We start from the raw sequence: 14,501 nt of genomic DNA, 5'->3' as shown, positions 1-14,501 counted from the left end.
GGCTCTGGCTTCTGAGATCTGAGTGGCCGTCTGTCTGTTGCTCCTACCAGAACCTTTGGCTGACCCAAGCAGCGAGCGAGTGGCAGAGTCCGGAGGTGACCCAGTGCTTTTCGGACAGGCTCTCGCAGTTGGTGGTGGTGGGTGGGCACTAGCTGAGAAGCTGCTTGGAACCCAGGCAGACCAAGGGTGTCAGCTCCAGATGCTGCCACGCTGCCCAGAGCGAGTTTGGGGGAGGGGGGATGGAGCAGCAAAGCTCGCATGGGGGAATTAGTAGCATCTGTCTCATTCTGACATGGGACGTGAGGAATGTGGAAAGGCCCAGTAAGCACGTGCCTGCCAGAGAGGCTAGCAGGGAGGGGGCACAGGGAGGGGCAGCTGAACCCCTCTGGGACCCCAGGACCTACCAGGCAGCAGCTGCCTCCATCACTCTGATGAGTCTCCCATGTACATAGGACCTGCTGGGAACCTGGTGTGGGGGATCAACTGGGCTCCTTCCTTAGACCCTAATCCTTATGACCCTGGGGCCCGTCATATCCTCAGTTTCTCTACCATTAAATTGGGAAAACCAATCTTTATCTGGGCTTCCCAGGTGGTGCTAGTGGTAAAAAACCCGTCTGCCAATGCAGGAGACATAAGGGACTTGGCTTCGATCCCTGGGTTGGGAAGATCCCCTGGAGGAGGACATTGCCACTCACTCCAGTTTTCTTGCCTGGAGAATCCTGTGGACAGAGGAGCCTGGCAGGTTGCAGTCCTTAGGGTCTCAATATCTGGCAAGGCTGCGATGAGGGACAGTGGTGGGCCTCTCCCTCCACTGTGCTGAGCCTAGCACAGCAGTGGGCTCACGGTGGGAAAGTGGAAAATGGGGGTTCTCATTTGCCACTCCCTTGTCCTTACGCACTGCTCTAGCCTCCCAGCCCTTTTCTTCCCTGGGTGGGCTTTGAGGGATCTGCCTGTCCTGTGTTTGACTAGGTTAATGAAGGCAGTCACTAGTCAATGACCTCAGTGGGAGATAGGGGCTCAGTCAGAAAGTTTGGAGGACTCCTGGGAGCCAGAGGGGGTTCTTGAGTGGAGGAGAAACGTAAGCCAAGAGCTGCTTTTGGAAGCTGTCTGTGGAGCCACCTGCAAGGGAATAGGAGGGGAGGGGATGGAGGAGACCTTGGGCAGGAAGGAGACCCTTTGAGGCAGCCCTGAGACTCAGGGATGCGGCAAAGGCGAATTTCACCAATTCTTAGGGAAACACTCAGCATAACCCATGTGAACTCTGCAGGGCGTCCTTCCCCAAGCATGTGCTCATCTGAGACTCATTTCATCCTAAACCCTAACCCCTGGAGGTAAGCAAGCAGGATTACACCACTCGTGTGGGTGAAGAGTGATGATCAATAAGTGAGAACAGTGGCCATGGGACTATGGAAGTGGCAACTCTGAACTTCCTAGCTCCAAGTCCAGTTTTCTCTCATTCCGTTGGGGAACAGGGCTCCTGAGGGAAAAGAAGTGGTCAGGGAAGACTCCCTGGGTTTTTCTCTGGTGCTTTCTCCAAGATGGGGGCTCCTGGAGGAGGTACAGTTTTGTGCAGGAAGATGGGACATAGTGAGGCAAAGAGGAATAGGAAGAGGAGACAAAGAGGAAACCTGGACTAGGAAGAGAAGTGTGGCTGCTGCTCCGTCTTCCAGGATGGCCCTAGTCCCAAATCCGTATTCCTAGCCCCTTCTGACCCTGTTTGTACTTTCAGCCACCATCCCCTAGAGGTTCTGGGGGCAACCCAGGAGCTTCCACCAAGGGTCTGTCCTGGATGGGAGCTCCTGATTCAGCAGGGCCGAGCAGGGCCACAGAGAGTGCCAGGCACTGGGTCAGGAACCTCTTCTGTGGATTGGGGGGCTGAAGAGCAGCAGTGACTGCTGGGATGGAGCCGGAGAAGTTCCAGGCTTAGAGCCCTGAGAAGCTGATCTCTCCACCCTCCCCCAGAGGGTGTTTGAGAACAGGGCCATGACGGCCTCCCCAGGGGAGGACCAGGCAGGCAGAGACAGCTGCAGCCCAGCCAGGCGGCAACCAGCTGCTGCCTGGGAGACTGGCCAGGGTGGGGCGGGGTGGGCAGAGCCCCCACCCTGAGCGGCAGAGCGTGGGAGCGGGCAGCAGCCTCGAAGCTGAGTTTCAGGCTTTCACGCTGTGTTAACGGTCAGCTTGGTTAATGCTGAGCAGATGGGGGCGGGGTGCTGCCAACTCCCTTGGGGACAGTCCTGGGCACGTATGCACATAACACATGTGCAGAGGGTACAGGAGTTCCGCCAAGTGGATGGTGCCATGTGGACTCACCTGCCAGTTAGCACGCTTTCACACTATCGTATATCCGACGAGGCTGCTGAGACAGACAAACCAAGACAGAGGGGCACAAAGTCTCCTGGGTCCACCCCAAGGCAGCTGGAGGTGGATATTCACCCAGGGCCTGGCGTGGAGCCCTCCATCTGTGTCATCCCCAGCAAAACTCCCAGCTCAGGGATCTCTCCACCCTATTCCCCCTCCATCCGCTGTGGGGAAGACACCAGGCAGGCACACGGAAGTTCATTTCAAAAAAATAATTTATAAAAGGTCATTTGCTTCTGTGTTTTGGTAGGCTCCCAGCCTCTCAGCCAGCACGGGGCGGTGTGGGGATGGGGTGGGCACAAGCGCTCCTTCCATCAAGATGCTGGGACAAGCAGCAGAGGGAGGCAGGGGAGGCCTGGGGAAGTGGGGTTCAGAGGTCTAAGACCTCTCTTGGTATGGGGAAGCGGGGAGGTTTAAGACAGCCCTGCAGCCAGGTCCAACCAAAGCCCTGGAACAAGGACTTCTACCAAGGCCCAGAAGTCCAAGCAGAACCTTAACAAGCCATTAGAACACTGGGGCCACGACTCCAAAGAACAGGGCCTTGAGGCTGGGATTGAACTCTGGCTTGAGACCCAGAGGCCAGAGAAGGAAGTCTCGAGACTAGGGACCCCAGGACCAAGGACAGACCTCCCCCAAACAGAACCAGAGATCTGGGATAGTACCCTTAGGTCAGGGCCTGGGGCTGCCAAGGACGAGTGCCACCTGGTTTCAGTTGAGCCAGGAGGCCCAAGGCTGGCAGCTGACCCTGCCCATACAGCCTGTGCCTCTGCTCACGTCTGCACCCCAGGGAAGGAGAAGGAGCTGGGCCTCAGTGGTAGGGGGTCGTGGCTGAAGACAGAGTCGCTAGAGGAGCAGGTGCTGCTGGCGTCCCCGCCGGCAGGGGAGTAGGGTCCAAAGGTTAGGCGGAGGTCGAGGTACTGTGGGGAACAGTGTTGGTCAGCCCTGGTGGTCAGGTGGGATGAGGCCCAGAGGGCAGTGGGCATGGGGGCGGGGGGCGGTCTTGGGACCATAGGGGCACAGTACCTCCTCAGAGACGGCCAGCAGGACCTTGTCCAGTGCCTCTACCAGTTGCTTGAAAGTGGGCCTCTGAGAGGGTGCTGCGTGCCAGCACTCGCGCATCAGCCCGTATCTGGGGGAGGGGCGGGGGAGGGTCAGAAGGAGCCTAGGGCCTGGGTGAGGGGGTGTGGTGAGGGGGTAGGAGGGTTTGACACAAGGTGAGGCCATTCAGCAAACGAGTACCCTGCCAGGCCTTCCCTGCCAGGCTGAAGAGGGGGTGACCATGAGTGAGAGCTGACCACTCTGTATGACTGGACCGTGAGGTCAAGGTTAGGACAGAGAATGAGGACTAGAAAGTGAGGGAGAGTGGGGTGAGGCCTCACAGCTCTGGGGGGCAGTGTGGGGGCCGGTCCATCCGATGCCCCTCTCGTAGCAGCGAGAACAGCTCCTCCACGGGGATGCCAGGGTATGGGGAGCCCCCGAGGGTGAAGATCTCCCACAGCAGGATTCCAAACGACCACCTGGATGGAGGCAGAACCCAGGCTCAGCAGGGTACAGCTTCACCCACTAACCCTGCGGCTAGGATAGGGGACCCCACAACTATGATCCACCATGTGGGTAGGAATACGGGCTTCTTTTAGAGGTCTGGTCCCACTCAGACCCAGGGCAAGGGCTTTAGAAGGACAAAGGTTGCCTGTGGATATATCCCAGAGCCCAGCTTCCAGGACTCACACATCACTCTGGTGTGTGTAGACTCTGTCAAACAAGGCCTCTGGTGCCATCCACTTGACAGGCAGGCGGCCCTGGAGGGAAGAGGGCACACTGCTGCCAAGGGCCACGGGTCCCAGTGCCTGGCCCCAATCAGCTGCACCCCGCCTCCCTTACGTTGCTAGTTTTCTTGTAGTAGTCAATGTGGTGGATGCCACGGGCCAGCCCGAAGTCTGCAATCTTCATCACATTGTCCTCGGTCACCAGTACATTGCGGGCAGCCAGGTCCCGGTGGATGCACTGGGGGCGGGGCAGGGGTCTTAGATTGAGGACACATGACTGGGAAATGGGCACAGGGGACCTCACAGCAACCCGATCAGTGGGAATCATCCACCCATTTTACAGATGGGGAAGTTGAGAGAGGGGAAACGTAAGCCAACTAACTTCAGGGCCCACACCTTGTCTCTTGCACCACCGCTCCTGCCTGTGGGATAGGAAGGAATGGGAACATGCAGTGTTAACTGCATATAGATGAGGCAGTACAGAAGGACTCAAGGACGCTTAGAGTAAGGAAAAAGAGGAGAGAGGGAGAAGTTGGTGGCATTTAACACAAGGCATGGAAGTGCGGGGATGGGTCATTACCTTCCGGGACTCCAGGTACTGCATGCCCCGGGCCACCTGGTAGGCGCAGGAGACCAGGGCAGGGAAGGAGAGCGGCCCCTCGCTGCTCCGAGGCCCGTCAGGGCTGAGGTCAGGGCCTGGGGGGCGGCGGGCCCGCAGGAACTCCCGCAGGTTGCCCTTGGCAGCACACTCCACGATCACGTACAAGGGCCCTGCAGAGGAGAGGGGCGACAGGGAAGCTGACAAGGCTGTGGCTCCATGCCCCCACTGTCCCTGTCCCTCACCCCGCCCCGCTCCCACCTTCCTGGGTGCAGACACCCAGCAGGTTGATAATGTTCTTGTGTCGGCCAATCAGCTTCATCACCTCCATCTCAGAGACCAGGTCTGCCAAGTCCTTGTCGGAGGCGTTGTCTGCGAGGATGACAGCCAGGGTGATTACATAAGGGAGGCTTTGGGTTGGGGACAGGACATGGAGCCCTAAATTCCATGCCAGGAAGGTCTGGGCCTGAATCTCTGCTAGGCTGTGTGGCCTTGAAACAGTCTCTTAACTTCTCTGAACCTCAGGATCCTCTTGTATGAAATGGGACGATGGATTATGCCCTACTCTCATAGCAGTTGCAAGGATGCGACAAGATCAGGATCTAAAAGTGTTAGGCCCACCAGTGAGTGCAACCAGGAAAAAGGAGGGAGGGGAAAGAGCTCTGAACAGGAAGGAAGCTCCGTCTGGAGGACTTGGCATTAGTCCCCGAATGGGGTGACAGCTCCTGGAGGCGGGAAGTAGGCTGGCGCCCTGAGGTCTGTCCAACCAGGGCCTGGCGTCCATCTGGCCTGGGAGTTCAGGGAGCTGCTGGTAGGGTGCAGCCAGGGGAGGCCAGGAAGAAGCTGCTCTAGTTTCTCTTGAGAAAGCTAAGGACCAGGGGCTGAGCCCCTGGGGCTGACCTGTGGCCCTGGGCCAATGACATACCCTCCCCGCCAGACCTCACAATGCACATTTCTCAATCCCTGCCTCCCAGAAAGTGCCAGGTGGCCCCAGCTGTGCAGAAAGGAGGGGCTGGCGGGAGTGGAACAGCAGTTTGGGCCACTTTTGTAGAGGGGGCTGGGGAATAGCAGTGAGAGGCCTCGATGGTGGGTCCCGCCCGGGTGTCCTGAGCCTCCTGGGGCTGCTGCTTGGGCTGTTCTTTGAGAGAGTGGTGGACACAGGGGGAGATCTGGGAAGGGCCTGGGGGAGACCAAGGGTGCAATCTGGGGGGGAATCATGGGGTTGAGGTGGAGGCCTTCAAGGCTAACAAGGTTATTTGAGGTCAAAGCTGACACAGGGTAGCAGACCCATCACCCTAAACTCTGTGGTCACCATCATCCCCGCAGTGAAGATTTTAGGTGTCATTTTCCACCAACCTCAGGCTGGGAGGTGGGGACTATTATTTATCCCATGTGACCTGTGAGGAAATCGAAGCTCATAAATGACCTGCCAGGGTTGGTGGCACATTTGGGCACTGGGCCCAAGGAGTGGGGGCAGTAACAACCTTTCCTGGTCCTCACCCACTAGCACCCTGAGCCCTGTCTGTTACTGCCAAGGTCATAGGGTCTCCCACAAGCTGCCACACTCACCCTTAAGCATCTTGACAGCCACGGTGCTGGCTTGGTCTGGCCGGGTGGGGTCCATGCCGAAGGCCTCTGCGCACACCACCTGCCCAAAGCAGCCCTCGCCCAGGGGCTTTCCCAGCACCAGCCTGGAGATGAGAGAGACGAGGCCTCAGCCACCAGGCATCACTCCCGCACAGGGTCTGATCCCCACGCTCACTCGGCATGGCATACCTGTCCCGGGGGAACTCCCACAGTGGGTCAAGAGGCAGGTCGAGACTCACGAGGCCAGCGAGCAAGGGGGGGCCGCTGGAGGAGAGACGGACACCCCGCACCAGGGACAAGCTTGACTTGGCTGAGGAGCCTGACTCCAGCGAGAACTGCAAAGGGAGAGACTTGGTCGGTCTGCTGAAGCTGAGCTGGGGTGGGAACGTAGGCCCTGAGCCTTTGCTATGAGAACACGGAGGTGGGGGACAGCACGCTGGATACCTGTCGGGCCAGAGGAAAGCGAGACAACTTCTGCACGGTGGCGGGCTGTCGGTGGTGTCGGGTGAGGAGCGTCTGCCTGCGATATAGCCCGACCAGCAGCAGGAACACGATCAAAGCCAGAGAGCCTGACGAGTACAGGATGATGTCCGTGTACCTGCCTTCGGGTGCGGTCGCTGTCCACGTGAGATCCTCCTCTGCCCGCAGATGGACACATGGACAGAAACTGATTGGTCAGTCAGCGGTCAGATGGCTGGCCCCACCCCTTCTCACTGAGGCCCTTGTAGCTCCTCACACAGAGAGACACACAGCAGTAAAACTGCATTGATACCCCGTCCTGCATACCCACGGACTTCCCTGATGGCTTAGACAATATAGAATCCACTTGCAATGTGGGAGACCTGGCTTCGATCCCTGGGTTGGGAAGGTCACCTGGAGGAGGGCGTGGCAACCCACTCCAGTATTCTAGCCTGGAGAATCCCCATGGACAGAGGAGCCGATGGGCTACAGTCCATGGGGTCACAAAGAGTCGGACATGACTGAGAGACTAAGCACAGCACAGCACTGCATACCCATGTCCCAGAGGGTTGCACAGACAGTCGTATGTGGACATGCATAGCAGGACATGCATGCAGAATCCCAAATCCACACGCCACATCCCAAATCCATATCTCACAGACCAAGGAAGACTCTCTCTACCCAGCAGGTCACAGTCCATGGCTGGACCACTGCAGAAGCTCACCTGGCAGCACCGTGAGCCAGGCCGACTGGTAGGAAAGGCCGATGGAGTTGCCCGCCAGGCAGGTGTACTCGCCTGCATCCTCAGCAGATACATTCCGAAGGTACAAGACCTCCACCTCTGAGCTATTGATGTCCGCTGTCTGGGGATGGGGGATACACTCAGGGGTCACAGCAGGGCCTGGGGTCCTGCTGTGGCCAGGAAGCGAGCTGGGGACTCCCCACCCCCGTGGGAGGATGGTGGAATCAGGTGCCAGCAGGGACTAGACCTTTAAGACTTGCACATAGGGGAAGCCGTCGGCACCGAAGCTGCTGCCGTTGATGACGATGTGCTTCAGCCACTGGATGTGGGGCTGGGCGTCGCTGTACACCTTGCAGAGCAGTTCCACGTCACTGCCCACCACAGCCGTGGTGTTGGCTGGGAGCCCTGCCTGAAGGATGGGCCGGTGCGGGGACCGCTCTGGGGGTGAGGCCGGGCCAGGCTGTCAGCCCTGATCGGTGGCACCTACCTGCCTCCAGCCTACCCCCCAGCTCAAGGGAGGAACCTTCCTGATACTCAGCTCAGACCTTGTTCATCCCCTCCTTATACCATTCAAACCTTCCGTGGCTCCCCATTGCCTTTGGGGACAAGGAGAACTTCTCAGCCAAGCACTCAAAAACCCTCCAGGTCTGGCTCTCTGCTTAAATCCCACAACCCAGGCATATACCTCCCCACAGAAGCATTGTATTCTTCATGCCTAGGGCCTTGGCTCCACCTGTGTCCTCTGCCTGGATGTCTTTCCCATTTCCCCACCTCAGCTGGGCCCTGCTTCTCCAAGCCCACGTTATTCCCTGTGCTTCCCTCGGACCCACCTGGACACTTTGAGTAGCTTGAGTGAGTTGCCTAAGACTAAGTCCATCTGGCTTGTCAGACTGGGTCCCACCTGAAGACAGGGACAGGGCTCCCACCCCCACGCCACCTCACCCGCCTGCCCACCCACTCACCCAGCACGTCCAGCAGGTAGCTATAGCGAATGCTGCCCAAAGAATTCTCCACGAGGCAGGTGTAAGTGCCACGGTCAGAGGGCACCACGCTTTCCATCACCAGGCTCCAGTGCTGGTGGCGCAGCTAGGGGGCAGGCAAGCGTCCATGAGAGGCCACCGAACCGTGCCCACAGGGGTCTTCTCAAGCTCTCTGAGCCCCGGGGAGACCAATGCCAAGGGTAGGGACTTTGGGACAAAGGAGAAGGCTCCCCAAATATCCAAACCGTGGGTTTGAGTCTTTTGAGTTTTAGCTCTACTTCTTCCAAGCTGGGCCACCTTGAACCAGTTTTTGCCCTTTCTGAGTCTCAGCTTCCTCTGAGACAACAGCTTGGAACTGACCCTGTTGTGGTCTCATCCTGAAAATGGGCTGCTAAAACACTGATACCTGCTGGTCAGTGATCCTTCCCACTGTACACATGGAGTTGCTAAGGTCGGCAGGTTAAGTCACTTGCCAAGGAGCAGCAGAGTGGGAACTTGACCCAGAGCTGTCCATGTCCAGGGTCTCATGCCCCTTCTGGGGCCCTCGGCTGCCTTTCTCATTAGAAAAAGAGCTGTGGGTTTGACTTGAGGGCACCGATGAGGGAACCCAGAGACTCACCCGAATGCCTCCAATGCGATGCTCCCCGTGGAAGTCCTGTCCATCCTTGAGCCAGCGGATGGTGGGCATGGGGTTGCCTGCAGCTGGACAGCGGAACTTGACGGTGTTCCCGGCAGGCACAGCATGCAGTTTCTTCTCCATGCGCTGGGGGTGCGTCCAGTAGGGTGCTGAAGAGGAGGAGATGGGAGAATTCAGTGTCCACTAGAAGACCTGTTCACACACAGATCTGTTCTCAGTGGCCAGCAGGGAGGCAGGGTCTTTGAGGACTCACACTGACCTTGCTGGGGGTAAACGTGCCCATTCAAGGGGCCCCTGTGGATCTTGGGGTCCTCGTCGCCATTGCTGGAGGTCATGGAGTCTATGTCCGGGACAGAAGGAGGCGTTTAAGGCCCAGGACAGAGAGTCTCTCCCCAGGCATCCCTTAGCCTCTGCTGATCCCCCTTACCGTCCACAACCAAGGTGACGTTGTGCAGAAGCAAGGAGCCTCGTGATAGGCAGAGGTACTGGCCAGCATCCTCGGGTAGGAAGCTGGCAATCTCCAAGCGGCCTCTCCAGCCTCGTACCCGGCCAGCAGGTGTCAGGCGACTGCCCTCCTTGTACCAGTGGCCACTGCGCTCAGCCCGCCCGCAGCATAACCGCACAGGCTGCCCAAGGGCCACCGTCAACTCCTGCTCTTGCTGCTCCGGGCTGGGGGCCAGGCAGGGCTCTGCGGGTCGAGGGCAGAGGTCCGTGAGCCCCGCAGCCCCCTGCCTACAGAGAACATGCTGCACACACAAGACACGAGCACGCTCGACACATGCTAAACACCTGCTGCCCCTTCACGGACACACAACCCACATGCTGCAGACGCTATGTGCAGGGCAAATGCCGCCCCTCTGGTGCAGAGCACACACACGGCACATAGCAGACATGCTGCACTGCACATGCCACCGTCGAAGGAACACACGCACAAGGCACATGCTATACGTGCCACGCACAGGCCACACACCACACCTCCGGGGCACATCACACTCACAGTGCATACACTACACATGCCGGTGGGGCCCCCCAAGTCCCACACACCCAGTGCACAGAACACACGCGCGCACATACACACACGCACACAACCAAGGGGCTCACCACCAGCTCTGCGGCCCAGCTCGGGGCCTTGCACCCTGCAAGGCCAGTCCTCTCTTGGGGACACACAGATAGGTGGACGCTTGCTGGGAGCCAGACACCAAGTCTCCACGGCTGAGTCCTGCCCTGCTGCCACCTCCTCAGGGCCTAGGCCAGGATCCTCTCCAGCCTTGCTCAGCCAGCAGCCCCCTCCTGAGGCCCACTCTTCCCACCCTGGCCACCCTCTCCCTTCTTAGAGGCCATACCCAGCTCCGTTTCCTCAGAGGCCTCAAAGGACAAAGCTGGAGCCCCAGGTGCCCCCAGCAGGACCCCCAGGAGGACCAACAGCAGCCGCATCTCCTTCCTGCCGCTCTCGAGGACCCAGGCTGGGCCTCCTATGACTGCCTTTCTGAAACAGAGAGGGTGAAGAACTCCTACTAGACCCACACCTTGGCTGCCTCTCTGCTCCTATTTTGCAGATGAGGAAACTGAGACAAGAAATGGCTGGCTGACTTGTCCAAGCCCGACAGGCAGCGTCAGAGCAAAGACTAGAACCAGCTCTGCCGTTAACCAGAGCTCAAGGCTTCCCCATGGTAGGTTGGGGGTGGGGTGGGGGGGTTGCTGGAAGGGGGCTGGGCTTCCTGCCCTTCTTGGGTCCTGCTGAGACCTTCCTTGGCACAAATTCACAGAAAGGGCAGTTTTGGAATTCTTTGCTTGGAGGGAAACAGAGAATGGAGACACATCTTCTCCCTCTCAGCACACATAATTTATTTTTTGCTGAATAAATGTATTACTGAAGAGCCAAAAAAAAAAAAAAAAAAATCTGAAATATAATACAAGGCCAAGCTTCAGCATTTGGATGTTATCTGATCTGACCCCCACTCCTTAGAGCATTGCTTACATTTCCATGACCAGCTTCGGAGACCTATAGTGGCAGGGTGGGTGTGTGCTTAGTCGCTCAGTCGTGTTTGACTCTTTGCGACCCCATGGACTGTAGCCTGCCAGGCTCCTCAGTCCACGGGGATTCTCCAGGCAAGAATACTGGAGTGGGTTGCCATTGCCTTCTCCAGGGGATCTTCCTGACCCAGGGATCAAACCCAGGTCTCCCACATTGCGGGTGGATTCTTTACCATCTGAGCCACCCAAGAAGCCCTGCAGTGGCAGGGTGCTCACTGCTAACAAGGCCATATATCCCATGGCCAGGAAAAATTCTGAGCCAGAATTGCATTCTGGGGATACTTCTGTTTTTTTGTGCCCCTGCAACTCCATCAGAGGTGACACAAGCTCTTGTCAAGCAGGTAGACTCTAGTGTCTGACAGAGCCAACTTCAAATCCTGACTCTTACCAAGTGCAAATCACTGTCCCTCTCTGGGCTGCTGTCCTTACAGGACTGCTTTGAGGATAAAAGAGAACATATGTAGGGCCAGGCGCACAGGATGCGGCAGTGTTTTCTTCCCTTTCCCCTCTCCATGACGGTCATCCTGCGTCTGCCCTCAGCCAGTCACCTCCAATTCCAGTGCTGTTCCTAGCAGGTGTGATGTACACTTCCACCCCATCTAGGTACTCTCCTCCAAACACTATCAACCATGTCTCCATCCACCAAAAGGAACACTCAAACCTGAGGCTCAGCTGGCAGGGGAAGAGGGTGACTAGTATAGTTCCAGGGGCCTGCTGGCTATCACGTGGGGCTGAGTAACAGGTGTCACTGAGGTCTCTGCATCCACCTCACTCAGGTATCTCACTGCACTCCTCCTCAGCCACTGCTCCCCCTATCCTGAGTTCTGAGGCGGGGGGCGCTTAGCTTGTCCTGGCCAAAGCCATCATCTCCCCCTTCAAACGGTTTCTTCTTTGGGCTGCCCCCACAGCTGGGGCATCACTTGTCCAGTCCCTCTCCAGCCCATCTCACCTTCCCTGCCTGAACCCAGAGCAGGCGACGGGCATCTCTAGCTTGGGCCTTTGCAAACATCTCCCTTAATTCTCCAGCAGGGTTTTAGAAATTTATGAGCCTGTCATGTCCCCCCTGCTCAACACCCACCAGCTTACAAGCCCATAATGGCTGCCTGTGTGCAGCAGCATCCAGTCCACACTGTTTATCCAGCGCCCAAGGCCTCCCTCCTTGCCCCGGTCATTCTCATTGGCCACACAGTCTGCTTCTTCAGCACTGAGAAGTCATTGGCTTTCAGAACTGGGTATGTCTTCTCTCTTGCCCATACCTCTGTGACCCCACTTCTCTACCTGGCTCAGGTGCCACAATCTGTGCTCTGTCTGTGCCCACCTTCGTTTTCCATTGCCCTCCTCTGTGAAATCCCCTCACCCTGCTCTGCTCTTCAAGGATGTAGCTCTCTGGGTTGGGAATGGAGTGGGAGGCCCAGGGATTCTATTCTCATTCCGGGGCTACCCTGACCTCACTTAGTCGGGTCACCCGGGCGGCTGACGGGACAGACTGCCCTGCACCTGGGGTCGAAGGGTCTGATTCTGACATCAGGTAGTTCTGGGTTCTCCAGTCTCCCGCACTCAAGCGCTGGGAGAGCCTGGGCAAGTAACTGCACCTCTCGGAGCCTCAGCTTCCTCATCTCTCTATTTGGGGCAAGCAGACCGTCCAGCAGCCGAGGGACCAGCGCGTCCTTCCTCCGCCCCTATCGGGCCACCCTGGGGAGCAGTGCCAGTCGGCGGGTCTCGAAAGGAGCTGCAGGGACAGTCCGCCCGCCCCCGCCCCGGTGGGCAATGAGTAACCAGCTCCGCGGCCAGGGTGCTCTTTGGACGGAGCGGGACAAAAGGCCCTGTGTGCGATACGGGTTACTGATTTACCTTCTCCTTCACCCCCACGCCGAGCGGACGCCCAGGTCCCTAGTGCTGGGAGGGGTCAGCTCCCGGAGCCCCGCTGCCGCTCGCCCCCTGGCGGCTGGGAGCGCAGCACGGGCCTGCACGGGATCCCGGCTCACCTCGAACCTCAGTGGTCCCGCGACTGGCACAACGTCCCGACTTACCTGGGTCCTCCGCGGCCTCGCTCTCAGCTCCCGCCAGCCCGGACCCCCACGCCCAGCGGAGACAGAAGACTGCTCGGGAGTTGCGCAGCCCCCGGCCGCAGAGCCAGGAATGCACCCGAGACAGCGGCGTGGCCACGGGTAGCCCAGCGCCCCGCCCACCTCGGGTTTCACCTACTTCGGGCTCCGCCCCTCCTGGACCAACTCTGTCCTTAACAGCGGCTTGGCGGGGAAAAGCCCAGCGCCCCGCCCATCTCGGGTCCCGCCCAGCCGGGACCAGCTCCTGACAGCTGGTGGGTGGTACAGCGTCTCGCGTACCTGGAGACTCCTCGAACTCAACTGCGCCTCGTAGCCTAAGGGGTCGGCCCAATGCTAGCTGGCACACCCCTTCAGAGTCCGCCCCTTTTGCCCCACCTGGGCCAGGCTTCCAAGTTCTTGACCATCGCTCCGTCCCTTGGTTCTTACACCTCAGGGAACAAGACTCAGCAGTTCAGACCTGCCACCTCCTCAGAACTTGGCATAGCCTGGCTCCTCTGTCTTCTGTACAATCATCATACTCTCTGCCCTAACCCTCATCCTTCTCTGCACAACTTTTAGTGGTGTTTAAAATACAAATCTGACTGTGCCAACCACAAGTAAAGTGAAGTCGCTCAGTCGTGTCCGAATCTTTGCGACCCATGGACTGTAGGCCACCAGGCTCCTCCATCCATGGAATTTTCTAGGCGAGAGTACTGGAGTGGGTTGCCATTTCCTTCTCCAGGGGATCTTCCTGACTCAGGGATCGAACCGTGGTCTCCCACATTGCGGATAGACACTTTACCGTCTGAGCCACCAGGGCTGCTGCTAAGTCACTTCAGTCGTGTCCGACTCTGTGCGACCCCATGGACCGCAGCCTCCATCCATGGGATTTTCCAGGCAAGAGTACTGGAGTGGGGTGCCATTGCCTTCTCCGCCACCAGGGAATCAACCACAAACATCTCTTTAAAACGTTCCGATAGCTTCCTGTAGAGATCATTGGCCTGACCTGGCCCCGCCCACATGTCCAGAGGAAGCCTTCCTTACTTCTTCCCTGCTCCCACCCTACCTCTGGACCTTGCACAAATGGTACCGCTTCCTGAAACAATCTTTCTGCTCTAGGTCTGATTTGCTGTTGTTTAGTCATTAAGTCGCAAACTTGGCTTAAAACTCAACATTCATAAAACGAAGATCACAGTATCTGGTCCCATCACTTCATGGCATATAGATGGGGAAACAATGGAAACAATGACAGACTTTACTTTCTTAGGCTCTAAAATCATTGCGGGGTAAGAATA

The 14,501-nt window shown here is 58.0% G+C and overlaps 1 protein-coding gene across 2 annotated transcripts; it reads right to left on the bottom strand.

The window, feature by feature from the left end:
• Nucleotides 1-2,555: 2,555 nt before the first annotated feature.
• Nucleotides 2,556-13,304, bottom strand: FGFR4 (fibroblast growth factor receptor 4). 2 transcript variants are annotated; one of them, NM_001192584.2, is made up of 18 exons: nt 13,192-13,302; nt 10,471-10,613; nt 9,555-9,815; nt 9,387-9,467; nt 9,110-9,276; nt 8,473-8,596; nt 7,758-7,948; nt 7,493-7,631; nt 6,754-6,947; nt 6,499-6,644; nt 6,292-6,413; nt 4,984-5,094; nt 4,705-4,895; nt 4,240-4,362; nt 4,087-4,157; nt 3,738-3,875; nt 3,382-3,487; nt 2,556-3,275 (listed from the first exon to the last, which is right to left on the bottom strand). In NM_001192584.2, the coding sequence occupies exons 2-18, from the start codon at nt 10,559-10,561 to the stop codon at nt 3,129-3,131; spliced, it is 2,403 nt and encodes an 800-aa protein (NP_001179513.1). In that variant the 5' UTR covers nt 10,562-10,613; nt 13,192-13,302; the 3' UTR covers nt 2,556-3,128. The 2 variants fall into 2 exon arrangements, with proteins under 2 accessions (NP_001179513.1, XP_059743924.1); XM_059887941.1 differs by lacking the exons at nt 2,556-3,275; nt 3,382-3,487; nt 4,087-4,157; nt 4,240-4,362 and having other exon boundaries at nt 3,494-3,875; nt 13,192-13,304.
• Between the last annotated feature and the right edge of the window lie 1,197 nt (nt 13,305-14,501).

Source organism: Bos taurus, chromosome 7 (assembly GCF_002263795.3).
Source record: "Bos taurus isolate L1 Dominette 01449 registration number 42190680 breed Hereford chromosome 7, ARS-UCD2.0, whole genome shotgun sequence".
Classification (NCBI taxonomy): Eukaryota; Metazoa; Chordata; class Mammalia; order Artiodactyla; family Bovidae; genus Bos; species Bos taurus.
Note: the sequence above shows the minus strand (reverse complement) of the source record. Positions and strands in the feature narration are given on the sequence as shown.

Bases quoted from the DNA above. Each gene is read 5' to 3' on its own strand.
- FGFR4 (NM_001192584.2), bottom strand. From the start codon at position 10,561: ATGCGGCTGCTGTTGGTCCTCCTGGGGGTCCTGCTGGGGGCACCTGGG. The intron at 9,277-9,386 runs GTCAGTGTGAGT...CCTCCTCTTCAG, and splicing joins GCACGTTTACCCCCAGCAAG to CACCCTACTGGACGCACCCC. The intron at 4,158-4,239 runs GTAAGGGAGGCG...TCTTCCCTCCAG, and splicing joins ACTACAAGAAAACTAGCAAC to GGCCGCCTGCCTGTCAAGTG.